Source organism: Electrona antarctica (genome assembly GCF_951216825.1).
Source record: "Electrona antarctica genome assembly, chromosome: 17".
Lineage (NCBI taxonomy): Eukaryota > Metazoa > Chordata > Actinopteri > Myctophiformes > Myctophidae > Electrona > Electrona antarctica.
The window spans coordinates 8,088,304-8,114,789 of NC_136798.1; the positions used below are offsets into that span (position 1 = coordinate 8,088,304).

Here is a 26,486-nt window from a genome sequence, read left to right on the forward strand (position 1 = left end):
AGATGAAGATCTTTTTCAGCCTCCTGCTACTGCTGGGCCTCTCCCAGGCCCATCCCATTCTGGAAGAAAGAAGTGAATCTGGAGTCCAGGCAGACATCAGCACCATCATTCTGACTTCCAACAACGGCTCCAGGCAGTTCCTTGTGGAGGGAGACATGGTCGCTCCCAGAACCAGAAACGCCATGTACTGTTTCTATTACAACTGCCTGTGGGAGAAAGACTTTGATGGCTCGGTGACGATCCCCTACACGGTGAGCAGCGACTTCAACAAATGGGACAGGAAGAAGCTTGAAAGAGCCATGCAGACCTTCACCGACAGCACCTGTGTCCGCTTTGAGCCACGTCAGTACGAGCAAGACTACATCAGCTTTGAGAACAGTGATGGATGCTGGTCTAGTCTAGGCAGAGTAGGAGGCAAGCAAGTGATCTCTATCAACCGTAGGGGCTGCCTGCACCACGGCGTCATCCAGCACGAGATCAACCATGCCCTGGGCTTCCAGCACGAGCAGACCAGGAGCGACCGTGACGACTACGTCCTCATCAACTGGGACAACATCCACAACGACATGCAATACAACTTCTACAAGCAGAACACCAACAACCTGGACACCCCCTATGACTACTCCTCCGTCATGCACTACGGTAAAACGGCCTTCTCTATCCAGTACGGCAAAGACAGCATCACCCCCATCCCAAACGCCAACGTGCAGATCGGCCAGAGACAGGGCATGTCTGATATCGACATCCTGAGGATTAACAAGCTGTACGAATGCAAAGACTTCCTTGAGCAAAGGAAAATCGTGAAACAGGAAAACCTGGTCAAGGAAAAAGAAGAAAAGGCTGAATCAAATTCCATCTCCAGATTGTTTGATTTGTCTCTCTGATCACATTTTCTGATACTGTACACTGTGTCTGATACTGTCTGATACTGTACTTACATTGAAACAAATCAACTGCAATGTGAGCTGACCTCTCTTCTACCTCGTATAGCTTTCTCTCAACAAGTTACAATTTTAATAAAGTTTGTAATTGTGTCATATATTCGTATTCCAACTCTGAATATTGTTCATTTGATTTCAGTTAAGTTTAATTTATAAAAGCAATTATACCAATATAATAATATGTACCCATATAGATAAATTATAACAGGTTTTACATATTTAAAATATGCAAAACTGCAGGGTATACTCTCTACTCTCTGTATTCAACCCCATCTCTAAAGCATGACATATAGTTGTAGGTACAGTATATTCCGAAAATAACAGATCTACAGATCACAATCCATCAGATCACATTTTGTACTTAAGTTAAAGTACCAATACTGCAATATAGAAGTACTTAGTTACAAGTAAAAGTCCGGAATTCAAAAATGAGTAAGGTACAAAAGTACTGACATCAAACTATACTTAAAGTAGCAAAAGTACTCATTACTCATTATGCAGAATGTCCCGTTTCAATTAAGTTTTCAAATATATAAAAAATATTTTGAAAATAGCAGATCTACAAGCTCACAATGTGTTGCATTGTGACGTATTTTGAGCTTGTATGTCAGTTTGTTTACTGTTGAGTGAGAAAGCAATGTTGCATTTTAGGCAAAAAGAGCTGGAGATACAGGCAGACTTCTACTTTTTATAACCATCAACATAGGTCTATTCAACAGTAACTAAATATCACAGCACATTTTAGATATTTCACTAAAAAGGAACTTGTAACTCATCTAAATTGACAATAGTTAAAGTACAGATTACACCTAACACCTAATAAACAATACCTTAGGAATCAGAGCTATATATCTGTGTGTTTTGTCTGTGTTTATGGGCAGATTCACACTGAGTCTGTTTGATTCAAACTGTTCCCAAATACAATTGCCTGGTCCCCGCTGGCCATGATTCACATTGGCCTTGATTCTTCCGCACCCGAGTATGCTTCATTCAACTGTAGGCTATTCAATGCTTTCATATCATATTGCATCGATCCGTATCCGAGGACACTTCAATGGGTCCCGAGCCTACCTCGGTCCTGGGAATGGTTGGGTGACCCGCTCCGGGGAACGGTACGCAGCATTCACACTACTACAACATCTGACAAGTGGTCCCGAGTGAGCACCCGGGACCATGGTTTGAATCTGCCCTTAAATGCTCCTTTAATCTCATAGACTTTAATTGACCAAATGACACACACCTGTTGCCCCAGCACACCTGCACAGTGTTGGCCCAGTGTTGCCATGTCTGCTCATTATAAGCGACTTTGGGCAGTTTTTCTGTTTTTTCTTTTTTTTCTCTCCTGTAAAGTCACTTGAATGGTGCAACCACTCCCTTACCGAGCTATGTGTGTGGCTGGCTGGCTGCCTGGCTGGGTGTCTGGCTGGGTGGGTATGAGCACGAAAATAGCATGGTGGTTTTTCACCACCTGTGCGCAACCTAACACACACACAAACACACACGCACATATTAACTGTATATACAGTATGATGATTTCGGGTGTGCCAGTACAGTACAGTGACAGTACAGTAGAGGGACCCCCACATGGTAACTCTGTAATTTCTCTACCGTGTCTGACGTGGGGCGGCTCGCCAAAACCGTGCCGGCACCATGGCTGTGGTCTTGTGGGTCTGGAACTTCCGGGGACCCCCCGGGGACCCCCACACGGAGTTGCACCACTGACTTCACACGGGTGTGATAAGTGTAGTAGCTTATTTGGGCTTGTTTCTAAAGTGTAGTTGATTATTGCAGAAACTATGTTTTGCACCCTGTCCGTCCGTCTGTCCGTCCGTCCGTCCGTCCGTTTGTGGACAGCTAATCTCCGGCATCGTTGACCTGATCAACGTGAAACTGTGCACACACTCCCTGGATGCCAGAGCAGAACCTCTGCCTTCTAAAGCCTGATTGCCGTGAAAGGCCTAGGAAGAAATTGCACCATTTTCACATCATTAGCCTATATTATAGCCTACCTGACCTGGTTCAGTGGAGCACATTTTGTAGTTTTTCCATAGCTTCATTAAGATTGGTGAAATTTGATTGTTTGCAGCCGTGCCAATCATGCAAATCTGTTAATACAAACTCAAAGCAAATTAATGATGATAAAAATAATTAACCACAACTGATAGCTAAAGAAAATCTTGAGTCTGAAATACTCAGTTAAAGTTACCATGACACGGAGTCAAAGAGAATACAGTAGAGAGTTCAATAAATTGTCATTCTGAGATATACAGAGTAAAGCAACAGCTTACATACACAGGGATTTATGTCACTCCCCTCAATGTAAGTGAATGTTCATTGTTTGCCCTTTATTCTATTATTAAACTAGCAGGTTGTTGCTCAATTGCATGTTTCTGTCATTATATTAACAGGGTAATTATGCTGGCCTTTTGTTTTTGCTAAATCTATATATAGAAAAACGTCATAATTCATTTATTTCATGAATGCAACAGTCATGTAAATTATTATGGATATAAAAATAATATTAAAGACAACATTTAAAGTTTCACAATTTAGAGTCAGCTGAATGTCTAAGATGTAATGCAAACCTTCCCACCTCATTAACCAACACTAGTTGTCCCTGTAATGACTGAGGAATACAGACCCTGTTGAAACAACAGGTTGGTCTGAGGAGTTCTGCCTTCACAGGTTTGTTTAGGCTTTAGTGGCCTGGACACAACCCTTAATCCTCCAGCAGACACACCTACACAGGTCAGTATAAAAGCTAAGGACTCAGAAGACTCATTCACCAAGCTCCCAGCATCCCGTCTCCACAGACTCTCCAGCGCCATCAGGGACCAAGAAAGACCCCTGAAGGACCCAGAAGATGAAGATCTTTTTCAGCCTCCTGCTACTGCTGGGCCTCTCCCAGGCCCATCCCATTCTGGAAGAAAGAAGTGAATCTGGAGTCCAGGCAGACATCAGCACCATCATTCTGACTTCCAACAACGGCTCCAGGCAGTTCCTTGTGGAGGGAGACATGGTCGCTCCCAGAACCAGAAACGCCATGTACTGTTTCTATTACAACTGCCTGTGGGAGAAAGACTTTGATGGCTCGGTGACGATCCCCTACACGGTGAGCAGCGACTTCAACAAATGGGACAGGAAGAAGCTTGAAAGAGCCATGCAGACCTTCACCGACAGCACCTGTGTCCGCTTTGAGCCACGTCAGTACGAGCAAGACTACATCAGCTTTGAGAACAGTGATGGATGCTGGTCTAGTCTAGGCAGAGTAGGAGGCAAGCAAGTGATCTCTATAAACCGTAGGGGCTGCCTGCACCACGGCGTCATCCAGCACGAGATCAACCATGCCCTGGGCTTCCAGCACGAGCAGACCAGGAGCGACCGTGACGACTACGTCCTCATCAACTGGGACAACATCCACAACGACATGCAATACAACTTCTACAAGCAGAACACCAACAACCTGGACACCCCCTATGACTACTCCTCCGTCATGCACTACGGTAAAACGGCCTTCTCTATCCAGTACGGCAAAGACAGCATCACCCCCATCCCAAACGCCAACGTGCAGATCGGCCAGAGACAGGGCATGTCTGATATCGACATCCTGAGGATTAACAAGCTGTACGAATGCAAAGACTTCCTTGAGCAAAGGAAAATCGTGAAACAGGAAAACCTGGTCAAGGAAAAAGAAGAAAAGGCTGAATCAAATTCCATCTCCAGATTGTTTGATTTGTCTCTCTGATCACATTTTCTGATACTGTACACTGTGTCTGATACTGTCTGATACTGTACTTACATTGAAACAAATCAACTGCAATGTGAGCTGACCTCTCTTCTACCTCGTATAGCTTTCTCTCAACAAGTTACAATTTTAATAAAGTTTGTAATTGTGTCATATATTCGTATTCCAACTCTGAATATTGTTCATTTGATTTCAGTTAAGTTTAATTTATAAAAGCAATTATACCAATATAATAATATGTACCCATATAGATAAATTATAACAGGTTTTACATATTTAAAATATGCAAAACTGCAGGGTATATTCTCTACTCTCTGTATTCAACCCCATCTCTAAAGCATGACATATAGTTGTAGGTACAGTATATTCCGAAAATAACAGATCTACAGATCACAATCCATCAGATCACATTTTGTACTTAAGTTAAAGTACCAATACTGCAATATAGAAGTACTTAGTTACAAGTAAAAGTCCGGAATTCAAAAATGAGTAAGGTACAAAAGTATTGACATCAAACTATACTTAAAGTAGCAAAAGTACTCATTACTCATTATGCAGAATGTCCCGTTTCAATTAAGTTTTCAAATATATAAAAAATATTTTGAAAATAGCAGATCTACAAGCTCACAATGTGTTGCATTGTGACGTATTTTGATTCAACAGTAACTAAATATCACAGCACATTTTAGATATTTCACTAAAAAGGAACTTGTAACTCATCTAAATTGACAATAGTTAAAGTACAGATTACACCTAACACCTAATAAACAATACCTTAGGAATCAGAGCTATATATCTGTGTGTTTTGTCTGTGTTTATGGGCAGATTCACACTGAGTCTGTTTGATTCAAACTGTTCCCAAATACAATTGCCTGGTCCCCGCTGGCCATGATTCACATTGGCCTTGATTCTTCCGCACCCGAGTATGCTTCATTCAACTGTAGGCTATTCAATGCTTTCATATCATATTGCATCGATCCGTATCCGAGGACACTTCAATGGGTCCCGAGCCTACCTCGGTCCTGGGAATGGTTGGGTGACCCGCTCCGGGGAACGGTACGCAGCATTCACACTACTACAACATCTGACAAGTGGTCCCGAGTGAGCACCCGGGACCATGGTTTGAATCTGCCCTTAAATGCTCCTTTAATCTCATAGACTTTAATTGACCAAATGACACACACCTGTTGCCCCAGCACACCTGCACAGTGTTGGCCCAGTGTTGCCATGTCTGCTCATTATAAGCGACTTTGGGCAGTTTTTCTGTTTTTTCTTTTTTTTCTCTCCTGTAAAGTCACTTGAATGGTGCAACCACTCCCTTACCGAGCTATGTGTGTGGCTGGCTGGCTGCCTGGCTGGGTGTCTGGCTGGGTGGGTATGAGCACGAAAATAGCATGGTGGTTTTTCACCACCTGTGCGCAACCTAACACACACACAAACACACACACGCACATATTAACTGTATATACAGTATGATGATTTCGGGTGTGCCAGTACAGTACAGTGACAGTACAGTAGAGGGACCCCCACATGGTAACTCTGTAATTTCTCTACCGTGTCTGACGTGGGGCGGCTCGCCAAAACCGTGCCGGCACCATGGCTGTGGTCTTGTGGGTCTGGAACTTCCGGGGACCCCCCGGGGACCCCCACACGGAGTTGCACCACTGACTTCACACGGGTGTGATAAGTGTAGTAGCTTATTTGGGCTTGTTTCTAAAGTGTAGTTGATTATTGCAGAAACTATGTTTTGCACCCTGTCCATCCGTCTGTCCGTCCGTCCGTTTGTGGACAGCTAATCTCCGGCATCGTTGACCTGATCAACGTGAAACTGTGCACACACTCCCTGGATGCCAGAGCAGAACCTCTGCCTTCTAAAGCCTGATTGCCGTGAAAGGCCTAGGAAGAAATTGCACCATTTTCACATCATTAGCCTATATTATAGCCTACCTGACCTGGTTCAGTGGAGCACATTTTGTAGTTTTTCCATAGCTTCATTAAGATTGGTGAAATTTGATTGTTTGCAGCCGTGCCAATCATGCAAATCTGTTAATACAAACTCAAAGCAAATTAATGATGATAAAAATAATTAACCACAACTGATAGCTAAAGAAAATCTTGAGTCTGAAATACTCAGTTAAAGTTACCATGACACGGAGTCAAAGAGAATACAGTAGAGAGTTCAATAAATTGTCATTCTGAGATATACAGAGTAAAGCAACAGCTTACATACACAGGGATTTATGTCACTCCCCTCAATGTAAGTGAATGTTCATTGTTTGCCCTTTATTCTATTATTAAACTAGCAGGTTGTTGCTCAATTGCATGTTTCTGTCATTATATTAACAGGGTAATTATGCTGGCCTTTTGTTTTTGCTAAATCTATATATAGAAAAACGTCATAATTCATTTATTTCATGAATGCAACAGTCATGTAAATTATTATGGATATAAAAATAATATTAAAGACAACATTTAAAGTTTCACAATTTAGAGTCAGCTGAATGTCTAAGATGTAATGCAAACCTTCCCACCTCATTAACCAACACTAGTTGTCCCTGTAATGACTGAGGAATACAGACCCTGTTGAAACAACAGGTTGGTCTGAGGAGTTCTGCCTTCACAGGTTTGTTTAGGCTTTAGTGGCCTGGACACAACCCTTAATCCTCCAGCAGACACACCTACACAGGTCAGTATAAAAGCTAAGGACTCAGAAGACTCATTCACCAAGCTCCCAGCATCCCGTCTCCACAGACTCTCCAGCGCCATCAGGGACCAAGAAAGACCCCTGAAGGACCCAGAAGATGAAGATCTTTTTCAGCCTCCTGCTACTGCTGGGCCTCTCCCAGGCCCATCCCATTCTGGAAGAAAGAAGTGAATCTGGAGTCCAGGCAGACATCAGCACCATCATTCTGACTTCCAACAACGGCTCCAGGCAGTTCCTTGTGGAGGGAGACATGGTCGCTCCCAGAACCAGAAACGCCATGTACTGTTTCTATTACAACTGCCTGTGGGAGAAAGACTTTGATGGCTCGGTGACGATCCCCTACACGGTGAGCAGCGACTTCAACAAATGGGACAGGAAGAAGCTTGAAAGAGCCATGCAGACCTTCACCGACAGCACCTGTGTCCGCTTTGAGCCACGTCAGTACGAGCAAGACTACATCAGCTTTGAGAACAGTGATGGATGCTGGTCTAGTCTAGGCAGAGTAGGAGGCAAGCAAGTGATCTCTATCAACCGTAGGGGCTGCCTGCACCACGGCGTCATCCAGCACGAGATCAACCATGCCCTGGGCTTCCAGCACGAGCAGACCAGGAGCGACCGTGACGACTACGTCCTCATCAACTGGGACAACATCCACAACGACATGCAATACAACTTCTACAAGCAGAACACCAACAACCTGGACACCCCCTATGACTACTCCTCCGTCATGCACTACGGTAAAACGGCCTTCTCTATCCAGTACGGCAAAGACAGCATCACCCCCATCCCAAACGCCAACGTGCAGATCGGCCAGAGACAGGGCATGTCTGATATCGACATCCTGAGGATTAACAAGCTGTACGAATGCAAAGACTTCCTTGAGCAAAGGAAAATCGTGAAACAGGAAAACCTGGTCAAGGAAAAAGAAGAAAAGGCTGAATCAAATTCCATCTCCAGATTGTTTGATTTGTCTCTCTGATCACATTTTCTGATACTGTACACTGTGTCTGATACTGTCTGATACTGTACTTACATTGAAACAAATCAACTGCAATGTGAGCTGACCTCTCTTCTACCTCGTATAGCTTTCTCTCAACAAGTTACAATTTTAATAAAGTTTGTAATTGTGTCATATATTCGTATTCCAACTCTGAATATTGTTCATTTGATTTCAGTTAAGTTTAATTTATAAAAGCAATTATACCAATATAATAATATGTACCCATATAGATAAATTATAACAGGTTTTACATATTTAAAATATGCAAAACTGCAGGGTATACTCTCTACTCTCTGTATTCAACCCCATCTCTAAAGCATGACATATAGTTGTAGGTACAGTATATTCCGAAAATAACAGATCTACAGATCACAATCCATCAGATCACATTTTGTACTTAAGTTAAAGTACCAATACTGCAATATAGAAGTACTTAGTTACAAGTAAAAGTCCGGAATTCAAAAATGAGTAAGGTACAAAAGTACTGACATCAAACTATACTTAAAGTAGCAAAAGTACTCATTACTCATTATGCAGAATGTCCCGTTTCAATTAAGTTTTCAAATATATAAAAAATATTTTGAAAATAGCAGATCTACAAGCTCACAATGTGTTGCATTGTGACGTATTTTGAGCTTGTATGTCAGTTTGTTTACTGTTGAGTGAGAAAGCAATGTTGCATTTTAGGCAAAAAGAGCTGGAGATACAGGCAGACTTCTACTTTTTATAACCATCAACATAGGTCTATTCAACAGTAACTAAATATCACAGCACATTTTAGATATTTCACTAAAAAGGAACTTGTAACTCATCTAAATTGACAATAGTTAAAGTACAGATTACACCTAACACCTAATAAACAATACCTTAGGAATCAGAGCTATATATCTGTGTGTTTTGTCTGTGTTTATGGGCAGATTCACACTGAGTCTGTTTGATTCAAACTGTTCCCAAATACAATTGCCTGGTCCCCGCTGGCCATGATTCACATTGGCCTTGATTCTTCCGCACCCGAGTATGCTTCATTCAACTGTAGGCTATTCAATGCTTTCATATCATATTGCATCGATCCGTATCCGAGGACACTTCAATGGGTCCCGAGCCTACCTCGGTCCTGGGAATGGTTGGGTGACCCGCTCCGGGGAACGGTACGCAGCATTCACACTACTACAACATCTGACAAGTGGTCCCGAGTGAGCACCCGGGACCATGGTTTGAATCTGCCCTTAAATGCTCCTTTAATCTCATAGACTTTAATTGACCAAATGACACACACCTGTTGCCCCAGCACACCTGCACAGTGTTGGCCCAGTGTTGCCATGTCTGCTCATTATAAGCGACTTTGGGCAGTTTTTCTGTTTTTTCTTTTTTTTCTCTCCTGTAAAGTCACTTGAATGGTGCAACCACTCCCTTACCGAGCTATGTGTGTGGCTGGCTGGCTGCCTGGCTGGGTGTCTGGCTGGGTGGGTATGAGCACGAAAATAGCATGGTGGTTTTTCACCACCTGTGCGCAACCTAACACACACACAAACACACACGCACATATTAACTGTATATACAGTATGATGATTTCGGGTGTGCCAGTACAGTACAGTGACAGTACAGTAGAGGGACCCCCACATGGTAACTCTGTAATTTCTCTACCGTGTCTGACGTGGGGCGGCTCGCCAAAACCGTGCCGGCACCATGGCTGTGGTCTTGTGGGTCTGGAACTTCCGGGGACCCCCACACGGAGTTGCACCACTGACTTCACACGGGTGTGATAAGTGTAGTAGCTTATTTGGGCTTGTTTCTAAAGTGTAGTTGATTATTGCAGAAACTATGTTTTGCACCCTGTCCGTCCGTCTGTCCGTCCGTCCGTCCGTCCGTCCGTCCGTTTGTGGACAGCTAATCTCCGGCATCGTTGACCTGATCAACGTGAAACTGTGCACACACTCCCTGGATGCCAGAGCAGAACCTCTGCCTTCTAAAGCCTGATTGCCGTGAAAGGCCTAGGAAGAAATTGCACCATTTTCACATCATTAGCCTATATTATAGCCTACCTGACCTGGTTCAGTGGAGCACATTTTGTAGTTTTTCCATAGCTTCATTAAGATTGGTGAAATTTGATTGTTTGCAGCCGTGCCAATCATGCAAATCTGTTAATACAAACTCAAAGCAAATTAATGATGATAAAAATAATTAACCACAACTGATAGCTAAAGAAAATCTTGAGTCTGAAATACTCAGTTAAAGTTACCATGACACGGAGTCAAAGAGAATACAGTAGAGAGTTCAATAAATTGTCATTCTGAGATATACAGAGTAAAGCAACAGCTTACATACACAGGGATTTATGTCACTCCCCTCAATGTAAGTGAATGTTCATTGTTTGCCCTTTATTCTATTATTAAACTAGCAGGTTGTTGCTCAATTGCATGTTTCTGTCATTATATTAACAGGGTAATTATGCTGGCCTTTTGTTTTTGCTAAATCTATATATAGAAAAACGTCATAATTCATTTATTTCATGAATGCAACAGTCATGTAAATTATTATGGATATAAAAATAATATTAAAGACAACATTTAAAGTTTCACAATTTAGAGTCAGCTGAATGTCTAAGATGTAATGCAAACCTTCCCACCTCATTAACCAACACTAGTTGTCCCTGTAATGACTGAGGAATACAGACCCTGTTGAAACAACAGGTTGGTCTGAGGAGTTCTGCCTTCACAGGTTTGTTTAGGCTTTAGTGGCCTGGACACAACCCTTAATCCTCCAGCAGACACACCTACACAGGTCAGTATAAAAGCTAAGGACTCAGAAGACTCATTCACCAAGCTCCCAGCATCCCGTCTCCACAGACTCTCCAGCGCCATCAGGGACCAAGAAAGACCCCTGAAGGACCCAGAAGATGAAGATCTTTTTCAGCCTCCTGCTACTGCTGGGCCTCTCCCAGGCCCATCCCATTCTGGAAGAAAGAAGTGAATCTGGAGTCCAGGCAGACATCAGCACCATCATTCTGACTTCCAACAACGGCTCCAGGCAGTTCCTTGTGGAGGGAGACATGGTCGCTCCCAGAACCAGAAACGCCATGTACTGTTTCTATTACAACTGCCTGTGGGAGAAAGACTTTGATGGCTCGGTGACAATCCCCTACACGGTGAGCAGCGACTTCAACAAATGGGACAGGAAGAAGCTTGAAAGAGCCATGCAGACCTTCACCGACAGCACCTGTGTCCGCTTTGAGCCACATCAGTACGAGCAAGACTACATCAGCTTTGAGAACAGTGATGGATGCTGGTCTAGTCTAGGCAGAGTAGGAGGCAAGCAAGTGATCTCTATCAACCGTAGGGGCTGCCTGCACCACGGCGTCATCCAGCACGAGATCAACCATGCCCTGGGCTTCCAGCACGAGCAGACCAGGAGCGACCGTGACGACTACGTCCTCATCAACTGGGACAACATCCACAACGACATGAAATACAACTTCTACAAGCAGAACACCAACAACCTGGACACCCCCTATGACTACTCCTCCGTCATGCACTACGGTAAAACGGCCTTCTCTATCCAGTACGGCAAAGACAGCATCACCCCCATCCCAAACGCCAACGTGCAGATCGGCCAGAGACAGGGCATGTCTGATATCGACATCCTGAGGATTAACAAGCTGTACGAATGCAAAGACTTCCTTGAGCAAAGGAAAATCGTGAAACAGGAAAACCTGGTCAAGGAAAAAGAAGAAAAGGCTGAATCAAATTCCATCTCCAGATTGTTTGATTTGTCTCTCTGATCACATTTTCTGATACTGTACACTGTGTCTGATACTGTCTGATACTGTACTTACATTGAAACAAATCAACTGCAATGTGAGCTGACCTCTCTTCTACCTCGTATAGCTTTCTCTCAACAAGTTACAATTTTAATAAAGTTTGTAATTGTGTCATATATTCGTATTCCAACTCTGAATATTGTTCATTTGATTTCAGTTAAGTTTAATTTATAAAAGCAATTATACCAATATAATAATATGTACCCATATAGATAAATTATAACAGGTTTTACATATTTAAAATATGCAAAACTGCAGGGTATACTCTCTACTCTCTGTATTCAACCCCATCTATAAAGCATGACATATAGTTGTAGGTACAGTATATTCCGAAAATAACAGATCTACAGATCACAATCCATCAGATCACATTTTGTACTTAAGTTAAAGTACCAATACTGCAATATAGAAGTACTTAGTTACAAGTAAAAGTCCGGAATTCAAAAATGAGTAAGGTACAAAAGTACTGACATCAAACTATACTTAAAGTAGCAAAAGTACTCATTACTCATTATGCAGAATGTCCCGTTTCAATTAAGTTTTCAAATATATAAAAAATATTTTGAAAATAGCAGATCTACAAGCTCACAATGTGTTGCATTGTGACGTATTTTGAGCTTGTATGTCAGTTTGTTTACTGTTGAGTGAGAAAGCAATGTTGCATTTTAGGCAAAAAGAGCTGGAGATACAGGCAGACTTCTACTTTTTATAACCATCAACATAGGTCTATTCAACAGTAACTAAATATCACAGCACATTTTAGATATTTCACTAAAAAGGAACTTGTAACTCATCTAAATTGACAATAGTTAAAGTACAGATTACACCTAACACCTAATAAACAATACCTTAGGAATCAGAGCTATATATCTGTGTGTTTTGTCTGTGTTTATGGGCAGATTCACACTGAGTCTGTTTGATTCAAACTGTTCCCAAATACAATTGCCTGGTCCCCGCTGGCCATGATTCACATTGGCCTTGATTCTTCCGCACCCGAGTATGCTTCATTCAACTGTAGGCTATTCAATGCTTTCATATCATATTGCATCGATCCGTATCCGAGGACACTTCAATGGGTCCCGAGCCTACCTCGGTCCTGGGAATGGTTGGGTGACCCGCTCCGGGGAACGGTACGCAGCATTCACACTACTACAACATCTGACAAGTGGTCCCGAGTGAGCACCCGGGACCATGGTTTGAATCTGCCCTTAAATGCTCCTTTAATCTCATAGACTTTAATTGACCAAATGACACACACCTGTTGCCCCAGCACACCTGCACAGTGTTGGCCCAGTGTTGCCATGTCTGCTCATTATAAGCGACTTTGGGCAGTTTTTCTGTTTTTTCTTTTTTTTCTCTCCTGTAAAGTCACTTGAATGGTGCAACCACTCCCTTACCGAGCTATGTGTGTGGCTGGCTGGCTGCCTGGCTGGGTGTCTGGCTGGGTGGGTATGAGCACGAAAATAGCATGGTGGTTTTTCACCACCTGTGCGCAACCTAACACACACACAAACACACACGCACATATTAACTGTATATACAGTATGATGATTTCGGGTGTGCCAGTACAGTACAGTGACAGTACAGTAGAGGGACCCCCACATGGTAACTCTGTAATTTCTCTACCGTGTCTGACGTGGGGCGGCTCGCCAAAACCGTGCCGGCACCATGGCTGTGGTCTTGTGGGTCTGGAACTTCCGGGGACCCCCCGGGGACCCCCACACGGAGTTGCACCACTGACTTCACACGGGTGTGATAAGTGTAGTAGCTTATTTGGGCTTGTTTCTAAAGTGTAGTTGATTATTGCAGAAACTATGTTTTGCACCCTGTCCGTCCGTCTGTCCGTCCGTCCGTCCGTCCGTTTGTGGACAGCTAATCTCCGGCATCGTTGACCTGATCAACGTGAAACTGTGCACACACTCCCTGGATGCCAGAGCAGAACCTCTGCCTTCTAAAGCCTGATTGCCGTGAAAGGCCTAGGAAGAAATTGCACCATTTTCACATCATTAGCCTATATTATAGCCTACCTGACCTGGTTCAGTGGAGCACATTTTGTAGTTTTTCCATAGCTTCATTAAGATTGGTGAAATTTGATTGTTTGCAGCCGTGCCAATCATGCAAATCTGTTAATACAAACTCAAAGCAAATTAATGATGATAAAAATAATTAACCACAACTGATAGCTAAAGAAAATCTTGAGTCTGAAATACTCAGTTAAAGTTACCATGACACGGAGTCAAAGAGAATACAGTAGAGAGTTCAATAAATTGTCATTCTGAGATATACAGAGTAAAGCAACAGCTTACATACACAGGGATTTATGTCACTCCCCTCAATGTAAGTGAATGTTCATTGTTTGCCCTTTATTCTATTATTAAACTAGCAGGTTGTTGCTCAATTGCATGTTTCTGTCATTATATTAACAGGGTAATTATGCTGGCCTTTTGTTTTTGCTAAATCTATATATAGAAAAACGTCATAATTCATTTATTTCATGAATGCAACAGTCATGTAAATTATTATGGATATAAAAATAATATTAAAGACAACATTTAAAGTTTCACAATTTAGAGTCAGCTGAATGTCTAAGATGTAATGCAAACCTTCCCACCTCATTAACCAACACTAGTTGTCCCTGTAATGACTGAGGAATACAGACCCTGTTGAAACAACAGGTTGGTCTGAGGAGTTCTGCCTTCACAGGTTTGTTTAGGCTTTAGTGGCCTGGACACAACCCTTAATCCTCCAGCAGACACACCTACACAGGTCAGTATAAAAGCTAAGGACTCAGAAGACTCATTCACCAAGCTCCCAGCATCCCGTCTCCACAGACTCTCCAGCGCCATCAGGGACCAAGAAAGACCCCTGAAGGACCCAGAAGATGAAGATCTTTTTCAGCCTCCTGCTACTGCTGGGCCTCTCCCAGGCCCATCCCATTCTGGAAGAAAGAAGTGAATCTGGAGTCCAGGCAGACATCAGCACCATCATTCTGACTTCCAACAACGGCTCCAGGCAGTTCCTTGTGGAGGGAGACATGGTCGCTCCCAGAACCAGAAACGCCATGTACTGTTTCTATTACAACTGCCTGTGGGAGAAAGACTTTGATGGCTCGGTGACGATCCCCTACACGGTGAGCAGCGACTTCAACAAATGGGACAGGAAGAAGCTTGAAAGAGCCATGCAGACCTTCACCGACAGCACCTGTGTCCGCTTTGAGCCACGTCAGTACGAGCAAGACTACATCAGCTTTGAGAACAGTGATGGATGCTGGTCTAGTCTAGGCAGAGTAGGAGGCAAGCAAGTGATCTCTATCAACCGTAGGGGCTGCCTGCACCACGGCGTCATCCAGCACGAGATCAACCATGCCCTGGGCTTCCAGCACGAGCAGACCAGGAGCGACCGTGACGACTACGTCCTCATCAACTGGGACAACATCCACAACGACATGCAATACAACTTCTACAAGCAGAACACCAACAACCTGGACACCCCCTATGACTACTCCTCCGTCATGCACTACGGTAAAACGGCCTTCTCTATCCAGTACGGCAAAGACAGCATCACCCCCATCCCAAACGCCAACGTGCAGATCGGCCAGAGACAGGGCATGTCTGATATCGACATCCTGAGGATTAACAAGCTGTACGAATGCAAAGACTTCCTTGAGCAAAGGAAAATCGTGAAACAGGAAAACCTGGTCAAGGAAAAAGAAGAAAAGGCTGAATCAAATTCCATCTCCAGATTGTTTGATTTGTCTCTCTGATCACATTTTCTGATACTGTACACTGTGTCTGATACTGTCTGATACTGTACTTACATTGACACAAATCAACTGCAATGTGAGCTGACCTCTCTTCTACCTCGTATAGCTTTCTCTCAACAAGTTACAATTTTAATAAAGTTTGTAATTGTGTCATATATTCGTATTCCAACTCTGAATATTGTTCATTTGATTTCAGTTAAGTTTAATTTATAAAAGCAATTATACCAATATAATAATATGTACCCATATAGATAAATTATAACAGGTTTTACATATTTAAAATATGCAAAACTGCAGGGTATACTCTCTACTCTCTGTATTCAACCCCATCTCTAAAGCATGACATATAGTTGTAGGTACAGTATATTCCGAAAATAACAGATCTACAGATCACAATCCATCAGATCACATTTTGTACTTAAGTTAAAGTACCAATACTGCAATATAGAAGTACTTAGTTACAAGTAAAAGTCCGGAATTCAAAAATGAGTAAGGTACAAAAGTATTGACATCAAACTATACTTAAAGTAGCAAAAGTACTCATTACTCATTATGCAGAATGTCCCGTTTCAATTAAGTTTTCAAATATATAAAAAATATTTTGAAAATAGCAGATCTACAAGCTCACAATGTGTTGCATTGTGACGTATTTTGAGCTTGTATGTCAGTTTGTTTACTGTTGAGTGAGAAAGCAATGTTGCATTTTAGGCAAAAAGAGCTGGAGATACAGGCAGACTTCTACTTTTTATAACCATCAACATAGGTCTATTCAACAGTAACTAAATATCACAGCACATTTTAGATATTTCACTAAAAAGGAACTTGTAACTCATCTAAATTGACAATAGTTAAAGTACAGATTACACCTAACACCTAATAAACAATACCTTAGGAATCAGAGCTATATATCTGTGTGTTTTGTCTGTGTTTATGGGCAGATTCACACTGAGTCTGTTTGATTCAAACTGTTCCCAAATACAATTGCCTGGTCCCCGCTGGCCATGATTCACATTGGCCTTGATTCTTCCGCACCCGAGTATGCTTCATTCAACTGTAGGCTATTCAATGCTTTCATATCATATTGCATCGATCCGTATCCGAGGACACTTCAATGGGTCCCGAGCCTACCTCGGTCCTGGGAATGGTTGGGTGACCCGCTCCGGGGAACGGTACGCAGCATTCACACTACTACAACATCTGACAAGTGGTCCCGAGTGAGCACCCGGGACCATGGTTTGAATCTGCCCTTAAATGCTCCTTTAATCTCATAGACTTTAATTGACCAAATGACACACACCTGTTGCCCCAGCACACCTGCACAGTGTTGGCCCAGTGTTGCCATGTCTGCTCATTATAAGCGACTTTGGGCAGTTTTTCTGTTTTTTCTTTTTTTTCTCTCCTGTAAAGTCACTTGAATGGTGCAACCACTCCCTTACCGAGCTATGTGTGTGGCTGGCTGGCTGCCTGGCTGGGTGTCTGGCTGGGTGGGTATGAGCACGAAAATAGCATGGTGGTTTTTCACCACCTGTGCGCAACCTAACACACACACAAACACACACGCACATATTAACTGTATATACAGTATGATGATTTCGGGTGTGCCAGTACAGTACAGTGACAGTACAGTAGAGGGACCCCCACATGGTAACTCTGTAATTTCTCTACCGTGTCTGACGTGGGGCGGCTCGCCAAAACCGTGCCGGCACCATGGCTGTGGTCTTGTGGGTCTGGAACTTCCGGGGACCCCCCGGGGACCCCCACACGGAGTTGCACCACTGACTTCACACGGGTGTGATAAGTGTAGTAGCTTATTTGGGCTTGTTTCTAAAGTGTAGTTGATTATTGCAGAAACTATGTTTTGCACCCTGTCCGTCCGTCTGTCCGTCCGTCCGTCCGTCCGTTTGTGGACAGCTAATCTCCGGCATCGTTGACCTGATCAACGTGAAACTGTGCACACACTCCCTGGATGCCAGAGCAGAACCTCTGCCTTCTAAAGCCTGATTGCCGTGAAAGGCCTAGGAAGAAATTGCACCATTTTCACATCATTAGCCTATATTATAGCCTACCTGACCTGGTTCAGTGGAGCACATTTTGTAGTTTTTCCATAGCTTCATTAAGATTGGTGAAATTTGATTGTTTGCAGCCGTGCCAATCATGCAAATCTGTTAATACAAACTCAAAGCAAATTAATGATGATAAAAATAATTAACCACAACTGATAGCTAAAGAAAATATTGAGTCTGAAATACTCAGTTAAAGTTACCATGACACGGAGTCAAAGAGAATACAGTAGAGAGTTCAATAAATTGTCATTCTGAGATATACAGAGTAAAGCAACAGCTTACATACACAGGGATTTATGTCACTCCCCTCAATGTAAGTGAATGTTCATTGTTTGCCCTTTATTCTATTATTAAACTAGCAGGTTGTTGCTCAATTGCATGTTTCTGTCATTATATTAACAGGGTAATTATGCTGGCCTTTTGTTTTTGCTAAATCTATATATAGAAAAACGTCATAATTCATTTATTTCATGAATGCAACAGTCATGTAAATTATTATTGATATAAAAATAATATTAAAGACAACATTTAAAGTTTCACAATTTAGAGTCAGCTGAATGTCTAAGATGTAATGCAAACCTTCCCACCTCATTAACCAACACTAGTTGTCCCTGTAATGACTGAGGAATACAGACCCTGTTGAAACAACAGGTTGGTCTGAGGAGTTCTGCCTTCACAGGTTTGTTTAGGCTTTAGTGGCCTGGACACAACCCTTAATCCTCCAGCAGACACACCTACACAGGTCAGTATAAAAGCTAAGGACTCAGAAGACTCATTCACCAAGCTCCCAGCATCCCGTCTCCACAGACTCTCCAGCGCCATCAGGGACCAAGAAAGACCCCTGAAGGACCCAGAAGATGAAGATCTTTTTCAGCCTCCTGCTACTGCTGGGCCTCTCCCAGGCCCATCCCATTCTGGAAGAAAGAAGTGAATCTGGAGTCCAGGCAGACATCAGCACCATCATTCTGACTTCCAACAACGGCTCCAGGCAGTTCCTTGTGGAGGGAGACATGGTCGCTCCCAGAACCAGAAACGCCATGTACTGTTTCTATTACAACTGCCTGTGGGAGAAAGACTTTGATGGCTCGGTGACGATCCCCTACACGGTGAGCAGCGACTTCAACAAATGGGACAGGAAGAAGCTTGAAAGAGCCATGCAGACCTTCACCGACAGCACCTGTGTCCGCTTTGAGCCACGTCAGTACGAGCAAGACTACATCAGCTTTGAGAACAGTGATGGATGCTGGTCTAGTCTAGGCAGAGTAGGAGGCAAGCAAGTGATCTCTATCAACCGTAGGGGCTGCCTGCACCACGGCGTCATCCAGCACGAGATCAACCATGCCCTGGGCTTCCAGCACGAGCAGACCAGGAGCGACCGTGACGACTACGTCCTCATCAACTGGGACAACATCCACAACGACATGCAATACAACTTCTACAAGCAGAACACCAACAACCTGGACACCCCCTATGACTACTCCTCCGTCATGCACTACGGTAAAACGGCCTTCTCTATCCAGTACGGCAAAGACAGCATCACCCCCATCCCAAACGCCAACGTGCAGATCGGCCAGAGACAGGGCATGTCTGATATCGACATCCTGAGGATTAACAAGCTGTACGAATGCAAAGACTTCCTTGAGCAAAGGAAAATCGTGAAACAGGAAAACCTGGTCAAGGAAAAAGAAGAAAAGGCTGAATCAAATTCCATCTCCAGATTGTTTGATTTGTCTCTCTGATCACATTTTCTGATACTGTACACTGTGTCTGATACTGTCTGATACTGTACTTACATTGACACAAATCAACTGCAATGTGAGCTGACCTCTCTTCTACCTCGTATAGCTTTCTCTCAACAAGTTACAATTTTAATAAAGTTTGTAATTGTGTCATATATTCGTATTCCAACTCTGAATATTGTTCATTTGATTTCAGTTAAGTTTAATTTATAAAAGCAATTATACCAATATAATAATATGTACCCATATAGATAAATTATAACAGGTTTTACATATTTAAAATATGCAAAACTGCAGGGTATACTCTCTACTCTCTGTATTCAACCCCATCTCTAAAGCATGACATATAGTTGTAGGTACAGTATATTCCGAAAATAACAGATCTACAGATCACAATCCATCAGATCACATTTTGTACTTAAGTTAAAGTACCAATACTGCAATATAGAAGTACTTAGTTACAAGTAAAAGTCCGGAATTCAAAAATGAGTAAGGTACAAAAGTATTGACATCAAACTATACTTAAAGTAGCAAAAGTACTCATTACTCATTATGCAGAATGTCCCGTTTCAATTAAGTTTTCAAATATATAAAAAATATTTTGAAAATAGCAGATCTACAAGCTCACAATGTGTTGCATTGTGACGTATTTTGAGCTTGTATGTCAGTTTGTTTACTGTTGAGTGAGAAAGCAATGTTGCATTTTAGGCAAAAAGAGCTGGAGATACAGGCAGACTTCTACTTTTTATAACCATCAACATAGGTCTATTCAACAGTAACTAAATATCACAGCACATTTTAGATATTTCACTAAAAAGGAACTTGTAACTCATCTAAATTGACAATAGTTAAAGTACAGATTACACCTAACACCTAATAAACAATACCTTAGGAATCAGAGCTATATATCTGTGTGTTTTGTCTGTGTTTATGGGCAGATTCACACTGAGTCTGTTTGATTCAAACTGTTCCCAAATACAATTGCCTGGTCCCCGCTGGCCATGATTCACATTGGCCTTGATTCTTCCGCACCCGAGTATGCTTCATTCAACTGTAGGCTATTCAATGCTTTCATATCATATTGCATCGATCCGTATCCGAGGACACTTCAATGGGTCCCGAGCCTACCTCGGTCCTGGGAATGGTTGGGTGACCCGCTCCGGGGAACGGTACGCAGCATTCACACTACTACAACATCTGACAAGTGGTCCCGAGTGAGCACCCGGGACCATGGTTTGAATCTGCCCTTAAATGCTCCTTTAATCTCATAGACTTTAATTGACCAAATGACACACACCTGTTGCCCCAGCACACCTGCACAGTGTTGGCCCAGTGTTGCCATGTCTGCTCATTATAAGCGACTTTGGGCAGTTTTTCTGTTTTTTCTTTTTTTTCTCTCCTGTAAAGTCACTTGAATGGTGCAACCACTCCCTTACCGAGCTATGTGTGTGGCTGGCTGGCTGCCTGGCTGGGTGTCTGGCTGGGTGGGTATGAGCACGAAAATAGCATGGTGGTTTTTCACCACCTGTGCGCAACCTAACACACACACAAACACACACGCACATATTAACTGTATATACAGTATGATGATTTCGGGTGTGCCAGTACAGTACAGTGACAGTACAGTAGAGGGACCCCCACATGGTAACTCTGTAATTTCTCTACCGTGTCTGACGTGGGGCGGCTCGCCAAAACCGTGCCGGCACCATGGCTGTGGTCTTGTGGGTCTGGAACTTCCGGGGACCCCCCGGGGACCCCCACACGGAGTTGCACCACTGACTTCACACGGGTGTGATAAGTGTAGTAGCTTATTTGGGCTTGTTTCTAAAGTGTAGTTGATTATTGCAGAAACTATGTTTTGCACCCTGTCCGTCCGTCTGTCCGTCCGTCCGTCCGTCCGTTTGTGGACAGCTAATCTCCGGCATCGTTGACCTGATCAACGTGAAACTGTGCACACACTCCCTGGATGCCAGAGCAGAACCTCTGCCTTCTAAAGCCTGATTGCCGTGAAAGGCCTAGGAAGAAATTGCACCATTTTCACATCATTAGCCTATATTATAGCCTACCTGACCTGGTTCAGTGGAGCACATTTTGTAGTTTTTCCATAGCTTCATTAAGATTGGTGAAATTTGATTGTTTGCAGCCGTGCCAATCATGCAAATCTGTTAATACAAACTCAAAGCAAATTAATGATGATAAAAATAATTAACCACAACTGATAGCTAAAGAAAATCTTGAGTCTGAAATACTCAGTTAAAGTTACCATGACACGGAGTCAAAGAGAATACAGTAGAGAGTTCAATAAATTGTCATTCTGAGATATACAGAGTAAAGCAACAGCTTACATACACAGGGATTTATGTCACTCCCCTCAATGTAAGTGAATGTTCATTGTTTGCCCTTTATTCTATTATTAAACTAGCAGGTTGTTGCTCAATTGCATGTTTCTGTCATTATATTAACAGGGTAATTATGCTGGCCTTTTGTTTTTGCTAAATCTATATATAGAAAAACGTCATAATTCATTTATTTCATGAATGCAACAGTCATGTAAATTATTATGGATATAAAAATAATATTAAAGACAACATTTAAAGTTTCACAATTTAGAGTCAGCTGAATGTCTAAGATGTAATGCAAACCTTCCCACCTCATTAACCAACACTAGTTGTCCCTGTAATGACTGAGGAATACAGACCCTGTTGAAACAACAGGTTGGTCTGAGGAGTTCTGCCTTCACAGGTTTGTTTAGGCTTTAGTGGCCTGGACACAACCCTTAATCCTCCAGCAGACACACCTACACAGGTCAGTATAAAAGCTAAGGACTCAGAAGACTCATTCACCAAGCTCCCAGCATCCCGTCTCCACAGACTCTCCAGCGCCATCAGGGACCAAGAAAGACCCCTGAAGGACCCAGAAGATGAAGATCTTTTTCAGCCTCCTGCTACTGCTGGGCCTCTCCCAGGCCCATCCCATTCTGGAAGAAAGAAGTGAATCTGGAGTCCAGGCAGACATCAGCACCATCATTCTGACTTCCAACAACGGCTCCAGGCAGTTCCTTGTGGAGGGAGACATGGTCGCTCCCAGAACCAGAAACGCCATGTACTGTTTCTATTACAACTGCCTGTGGGAGAAAGACTTTGATGGCTCGGTGACGATCCCCTACACGGTGAGCAGCGACTTCAACAAATGGGACAGGAAGAAGCTTGAAAGAGCCATGCAGACCTTCACCGACAGCACCTGTGTCCGCTTTGAGCCACGTCAGTACGAGCAAGACTACATCAGCTTTGAGAACAGTGATGGATGCTGGTCTAGTCTAGGCAGAGTAGGAGGCAAGCAAGTGATCTCTATCAACCGTAGGGGCTGCCTGCACCACGGCGTCATCCAGCACGAGATCAACCATGCCCTGGGCTTCCAGCACGAGCAGACCAGGAGCGACCGTGACGACTACGTCCTCATCAACTGGGACAACATCCACAACGACATGCAATACAACTTCTACAAGCAGAACACCAACAACCTGGACACCCCCTATGACTACTCCTCCGTCATGCACTACGGTAAAACGGCCTTCTCTATCCAGTACGGCAAAGACAGCATCACCCCCATCCCAAACGCCAACGTGCAGATCGGCCAGAGACAGGGCATGTCTGATATCGACATCCTGAGGATTAACAAGCTGTACGAATGCAAAGACTTCCTTGAGCAAAGGAAAATCGTGAAACAGGAAAACCTGGTCAAGGAAAAAGAAGAAAAGGCTGAATCAAATTCCATCTCCAGATTGTTTGATTTGTCTCTCTGATCACATTTTCTGATACTGTACACTGTGTCTGATACTGTCTGATACTGTACTTACATTGAAACAAATCAACTGCAATGTGAGCTGACCTCTCTTCTACCTCGTATAGCTTTCTCTCAACAAGTTACAATTTTAATAAAGTTTGTAATTGTGTCATATATTCGTATTCCAACTCTGAATATTGTTCATTTGATTTCAGTTAAGTTTAATTTATAAAAGCAATTATACCAATATAATAATATGTACCCATATAGATAAATTATAACAGGTTTTACATATTTAAAATATGCAAAACTGCAGGGTATACTCTCTACTCTCTGTATTCAACCCCATCTCTAAAGCATGACATATAGTTGTAGGTACAGTATATTCCGAAAATAACAGATCTACAGATCACAATCCATCAGATCACATTTTGTACTTAAGTTAAAGTACCAATACTGCAATATAGAAGTACTTAGTTACAAGTAAAAGTCCGGAATTCAAAAATGAGTAAGGTACAAAAGTACTGACATCAAACTATACTTAAAGTAGCAAAAGTACTCATTACTCATTATGCAGAATGTCCCGTTTCAATTAAGTTTTCAAATATATAAAAAATATTTTGAAAATAGCAGATCTACAAGCTCACAATGTGTTGCATTGTGACGTATTTTGAGCTTGTATGTCAGTTTGTTTACTGTTGAGTGAGAAAGCAATGTTGCATTTTAGGCAAAAAGAGCTGGAGATACAGGCAGACTTCTACTTTTTATAACCATCAACATAGGTCTATTCAACAGTAACTAAATATCACAGCACATTTTAGATATTTCACTAAAAAGGAACTTGTAACTCATCTAAATTGACAATAGTTAAAGTACAGATTACACCTAACACCTAATAAACAATACCTTAGGAATCAGAGCTATATATCTGTGTGTTTTGTCTGTGTTTATGGGCAGATTCACACTGAGTCTGTTTGATTCAAACTGTTCCCAAATACAATTGCCTGGTCCCCGCTGGCCATGATTCACATTGGCCTTGATTCTTCCGCACCCGAGTATGCTTCATTCAACTGTAGGCTATTCAATGCTTTCATATCATATTGCATCGATCCGTATCCGAGGACACTTCAATGGGTCCCGAGCCTACCTCGGTCCTGGGAATGGTTGGGTGACCCGCTCCGGGGAACGGTACGCAGCATTCACACTACTACAACATCTGACAAGTGGTCCCGAGTGAGCACCCGGGACCATGGTTTGAATCTGCCCTTAAATGCTCCTTTAATCTCATAGACTTTAATTGACCAAATGACACACACCGGTTGCCCCAGCACACCTGCACAGTGTTGGCCCAGTGTTGCCATGTCTGCTCATTATAAGCGACTTTGGGCAGTTTTTCTGTTTTTTCTTTTTTTTCTCTCCTGTAAAGTCACTTGAATGGTGCAACCACTCCCTTACCGAGCTATGTGTGTGGCTGGCTGGCTGCCTGGCTGGGTGTCTGGCTGGGTGGGTATGAGCACGAAAATAGCATGGTGGTTTTTCACCACCTGTGCGCAACCTAACACACACACAAACACACACGCACATATTAACTGTATATACAGTATGATGATTTCGGGTGTGCCAGTACAGTACAGTGACAGTACAGTAGAGGGACCCCCACATGGTAACTCTGTAATTTCTCTACCGTGTCTGACGTGGGGCGGCTCGCCAAAACCGTGCCGGCACCATGGCTGTGGTCTTGTGGGTCTGGAACTTCCGGGGACCCCCCGGGGACCCCCACACGGAGTTGCACCACTGACTTCACACGGGTGTGATAAGTGTAGTAGCTTATTTGGGCTTGTTTCTAAAGTGTAGTTGATTATTGCAGAAACTATGTTTTGCACCCTGTCCGTCCGTCTGTCCGTCCGTCCGTCCGTCCGTTTGTGGACAGCTAATCTCCGGCATCGTTGACCTGATCAACGTGAAACTGTGCACACACTCCCTGGATGCCAGAGCAGAACCTCTGCCTTCTAAAGCCTGATTGCCGTGAAAGGCCTAGGAAGAAATTGCACCATTTTCACATCATTAGCCTATATTATAGCCTACCTGACCTGGTTCAGTGGAGCACATTTTGTAGTTTTTCCATAGCTTCATTAAGATTGGTGAAATTTGATTGTTTGCAGCCGTGCCAATCATGCAAATCTGTTAATACAAACTCAAAGCAAATTAATGATGATAAAAATAATTAACCACAACTGATAGCTAAAGAAAATCTTGAGTCTGAAATACTCAGTTAAAGTTACCATGACACGGAGTCAAAGAGAATACAGTAGAGAGTTCAATAAATTGTCATTCTGAGATATACAGAGTAAAGCAACAGCTTACATACACAGGGATTTATGTCACTCCCCTCAATGTAAGTGAATGTTCATTGTTTGCCCTTTATTCTATTATTAAACTAGCAGGTTGTTGCTCAATTGCATGTTTCTGTCATTATATTAACAGGGTAATTATGCTGGCCTTTTGTTTTTGCTAAATCTATATATAGAAAAACGTCATAATTCATTTATTTCATGAATGCAACAGTCATGTAAATTATTATGGATATAAAAATAATATTAAAGACAACATTTAAAGTTTCACAATTTAGAGTCAGCTGAATGTCTAAGATGTAATGCAAACCTTCCCACCTCATTAACCAACACTAGTTGTCCCTGTAATGACTGAGGAATACAGACCCTGTTGAAACAACAGGTTGGTCTGAGGAGTTCTGCCTTCACAGGTTTGTTTAGGCTTTAGTGGCCTGGACACAACCCTTAATCCTCCAGCAGACACACCTACACAGGTCAGTATAAAAGCTAAGGACTCAGAAGACTCATTCACCAAGCTCCCAGCATCCCGTCTCCACAGACTCTCCAGCGCCATCAGGGACCAAGAAAGACCCCTGAAGGA

At 42.8% G+C, this 26,486-nt stretch overlaps 7 protein-coding genes across 7 annotated transcripts; all 7 read left to right on the top strand.

Moving 5' to 3' along the window:
* Positions 1-2: 2 nt before the first annotated feature.
* On the top strand, positions 3-3,792 carry LOC306940616 (hatching enzyme 1.2-like; the record flags this gene model as incomplete). Its single annotated transcript, XM_079525715.1, has 2 exons — positions 3-771; positions 3,755-3,792. 2 exons carry the CDS (start codon positions 3-5, stop codon positions 3,790-3,792), a joined length of 807 nt encoding a protein of 268 aa, XP_079381841.1.
* A 12-nt stretch (positions 3,793-3,804) lies between these two features.
* LOC306940617 (hatching enzyme 1.2-like) lies at positions 3,805-7,475 on the top strand (the record flags this gene model as incomplete). Its single annotated transcript, XM_079525716.1, has 2 exons — positions 3,805-4,573; positions 7,438-7,475. The coding sequence occupies 2 exons, from the start codon at positions 3,805-3,807 to the stop codon at positions 7,473-7,475; spliced, it is 807 nt and encodes a 268-aa protein (XP_079381842.1).
* Positions 7,476-7,487: 12 nt separating this feature from the next.
* On the top strand, positions 7,488-11,274 carry LOC306940618 (hatching enzyme 1.2-like; the record flags this gene model as incomplete). Its single annotated transcript, XM_079525717.1, has 2 exons — positions 7,488-8,256; positions 11,237-11,274. 2 exons carry the CDS (start codon positions 7,488-7,490, stop codon positions 11,272-11,274), a joined length of 807 nt encoding a protein of 268 aa, XP_079381843.1.
* A 12-nt stretch (positions 11,275-11,286) lies between these two features.
* Positions 11,287-15,076, top strand: LOC306940619 (hatching enzyme 1.2-like; the record flags this gene model as incomplete). The annotated part of the gene is made up of 2 exons (XM_079525718.1): positions 11,287-12,055; positions 15,039-15,076. 2 exons carry the CDS (start codon positions 11,287-11,289, stop codon positions 15,074-15,076), a joined length of 807 nt encoding a protein of 268 aa, XP_079381844.1.
* A 12-nt stretch (positions 15,077-15,088) lies between these two features.
* On the top strand, positions 15,089-18,878 carry LOC306940620 (hatching enzyme 1.2-like; the record flags this gene model as incomplete). Its single annotated transcript, XM_079525719.1, has 2 exons — positions 15,089-15,857; positions 18,841-18,878. The coding sequence occupies 2 exons, from the start codon at positions 15,089-15,091 to the stop codon at positions 18,876-18,878; spliced, it is 807 nt and encodes a 268-aa protein (XP_079381845.1).
* A 12-nt stretch (positions 18,879-18,890) lies between these two features.
* LOC306940621 (hatching enzyme 1.2-like) lies at positions 18,891-22,680 on the top strand (the record flags this gene model as incomplete). The annotated part of the gene is made up of 2 exons (XM_079525720.1): positions 18,891-19,659; positions 22,643-22,680. 2 exons carry the CDS (start codon positions 18,891-18,893, stop codon positions 22,678-22,680), a joined length of 807 nt encoding a protein of 268 aa, XP_079381846.1.
* Positions 22,681-22,692: 12 nt separating this feature from the next.
* Positions 22,693-26,482, top strand: LOC306940622 (hatching enzyme 1.2-like; the record flags this gene model as incomplete). The annotated part of the gene is made up of 2 exons (XM_079525721.1): positions 22,693-23,461; positions 26,445-26,482. 2 exons carry the CDS (start codon positions 22,693-22,695, stop codon positions 26,480-26,482), a joined length of 807 nt encoding a protein of 268 aa, XP_079381847.1.
* Positions 26,483-26,486: the final 4 nt, after the last annotated feature.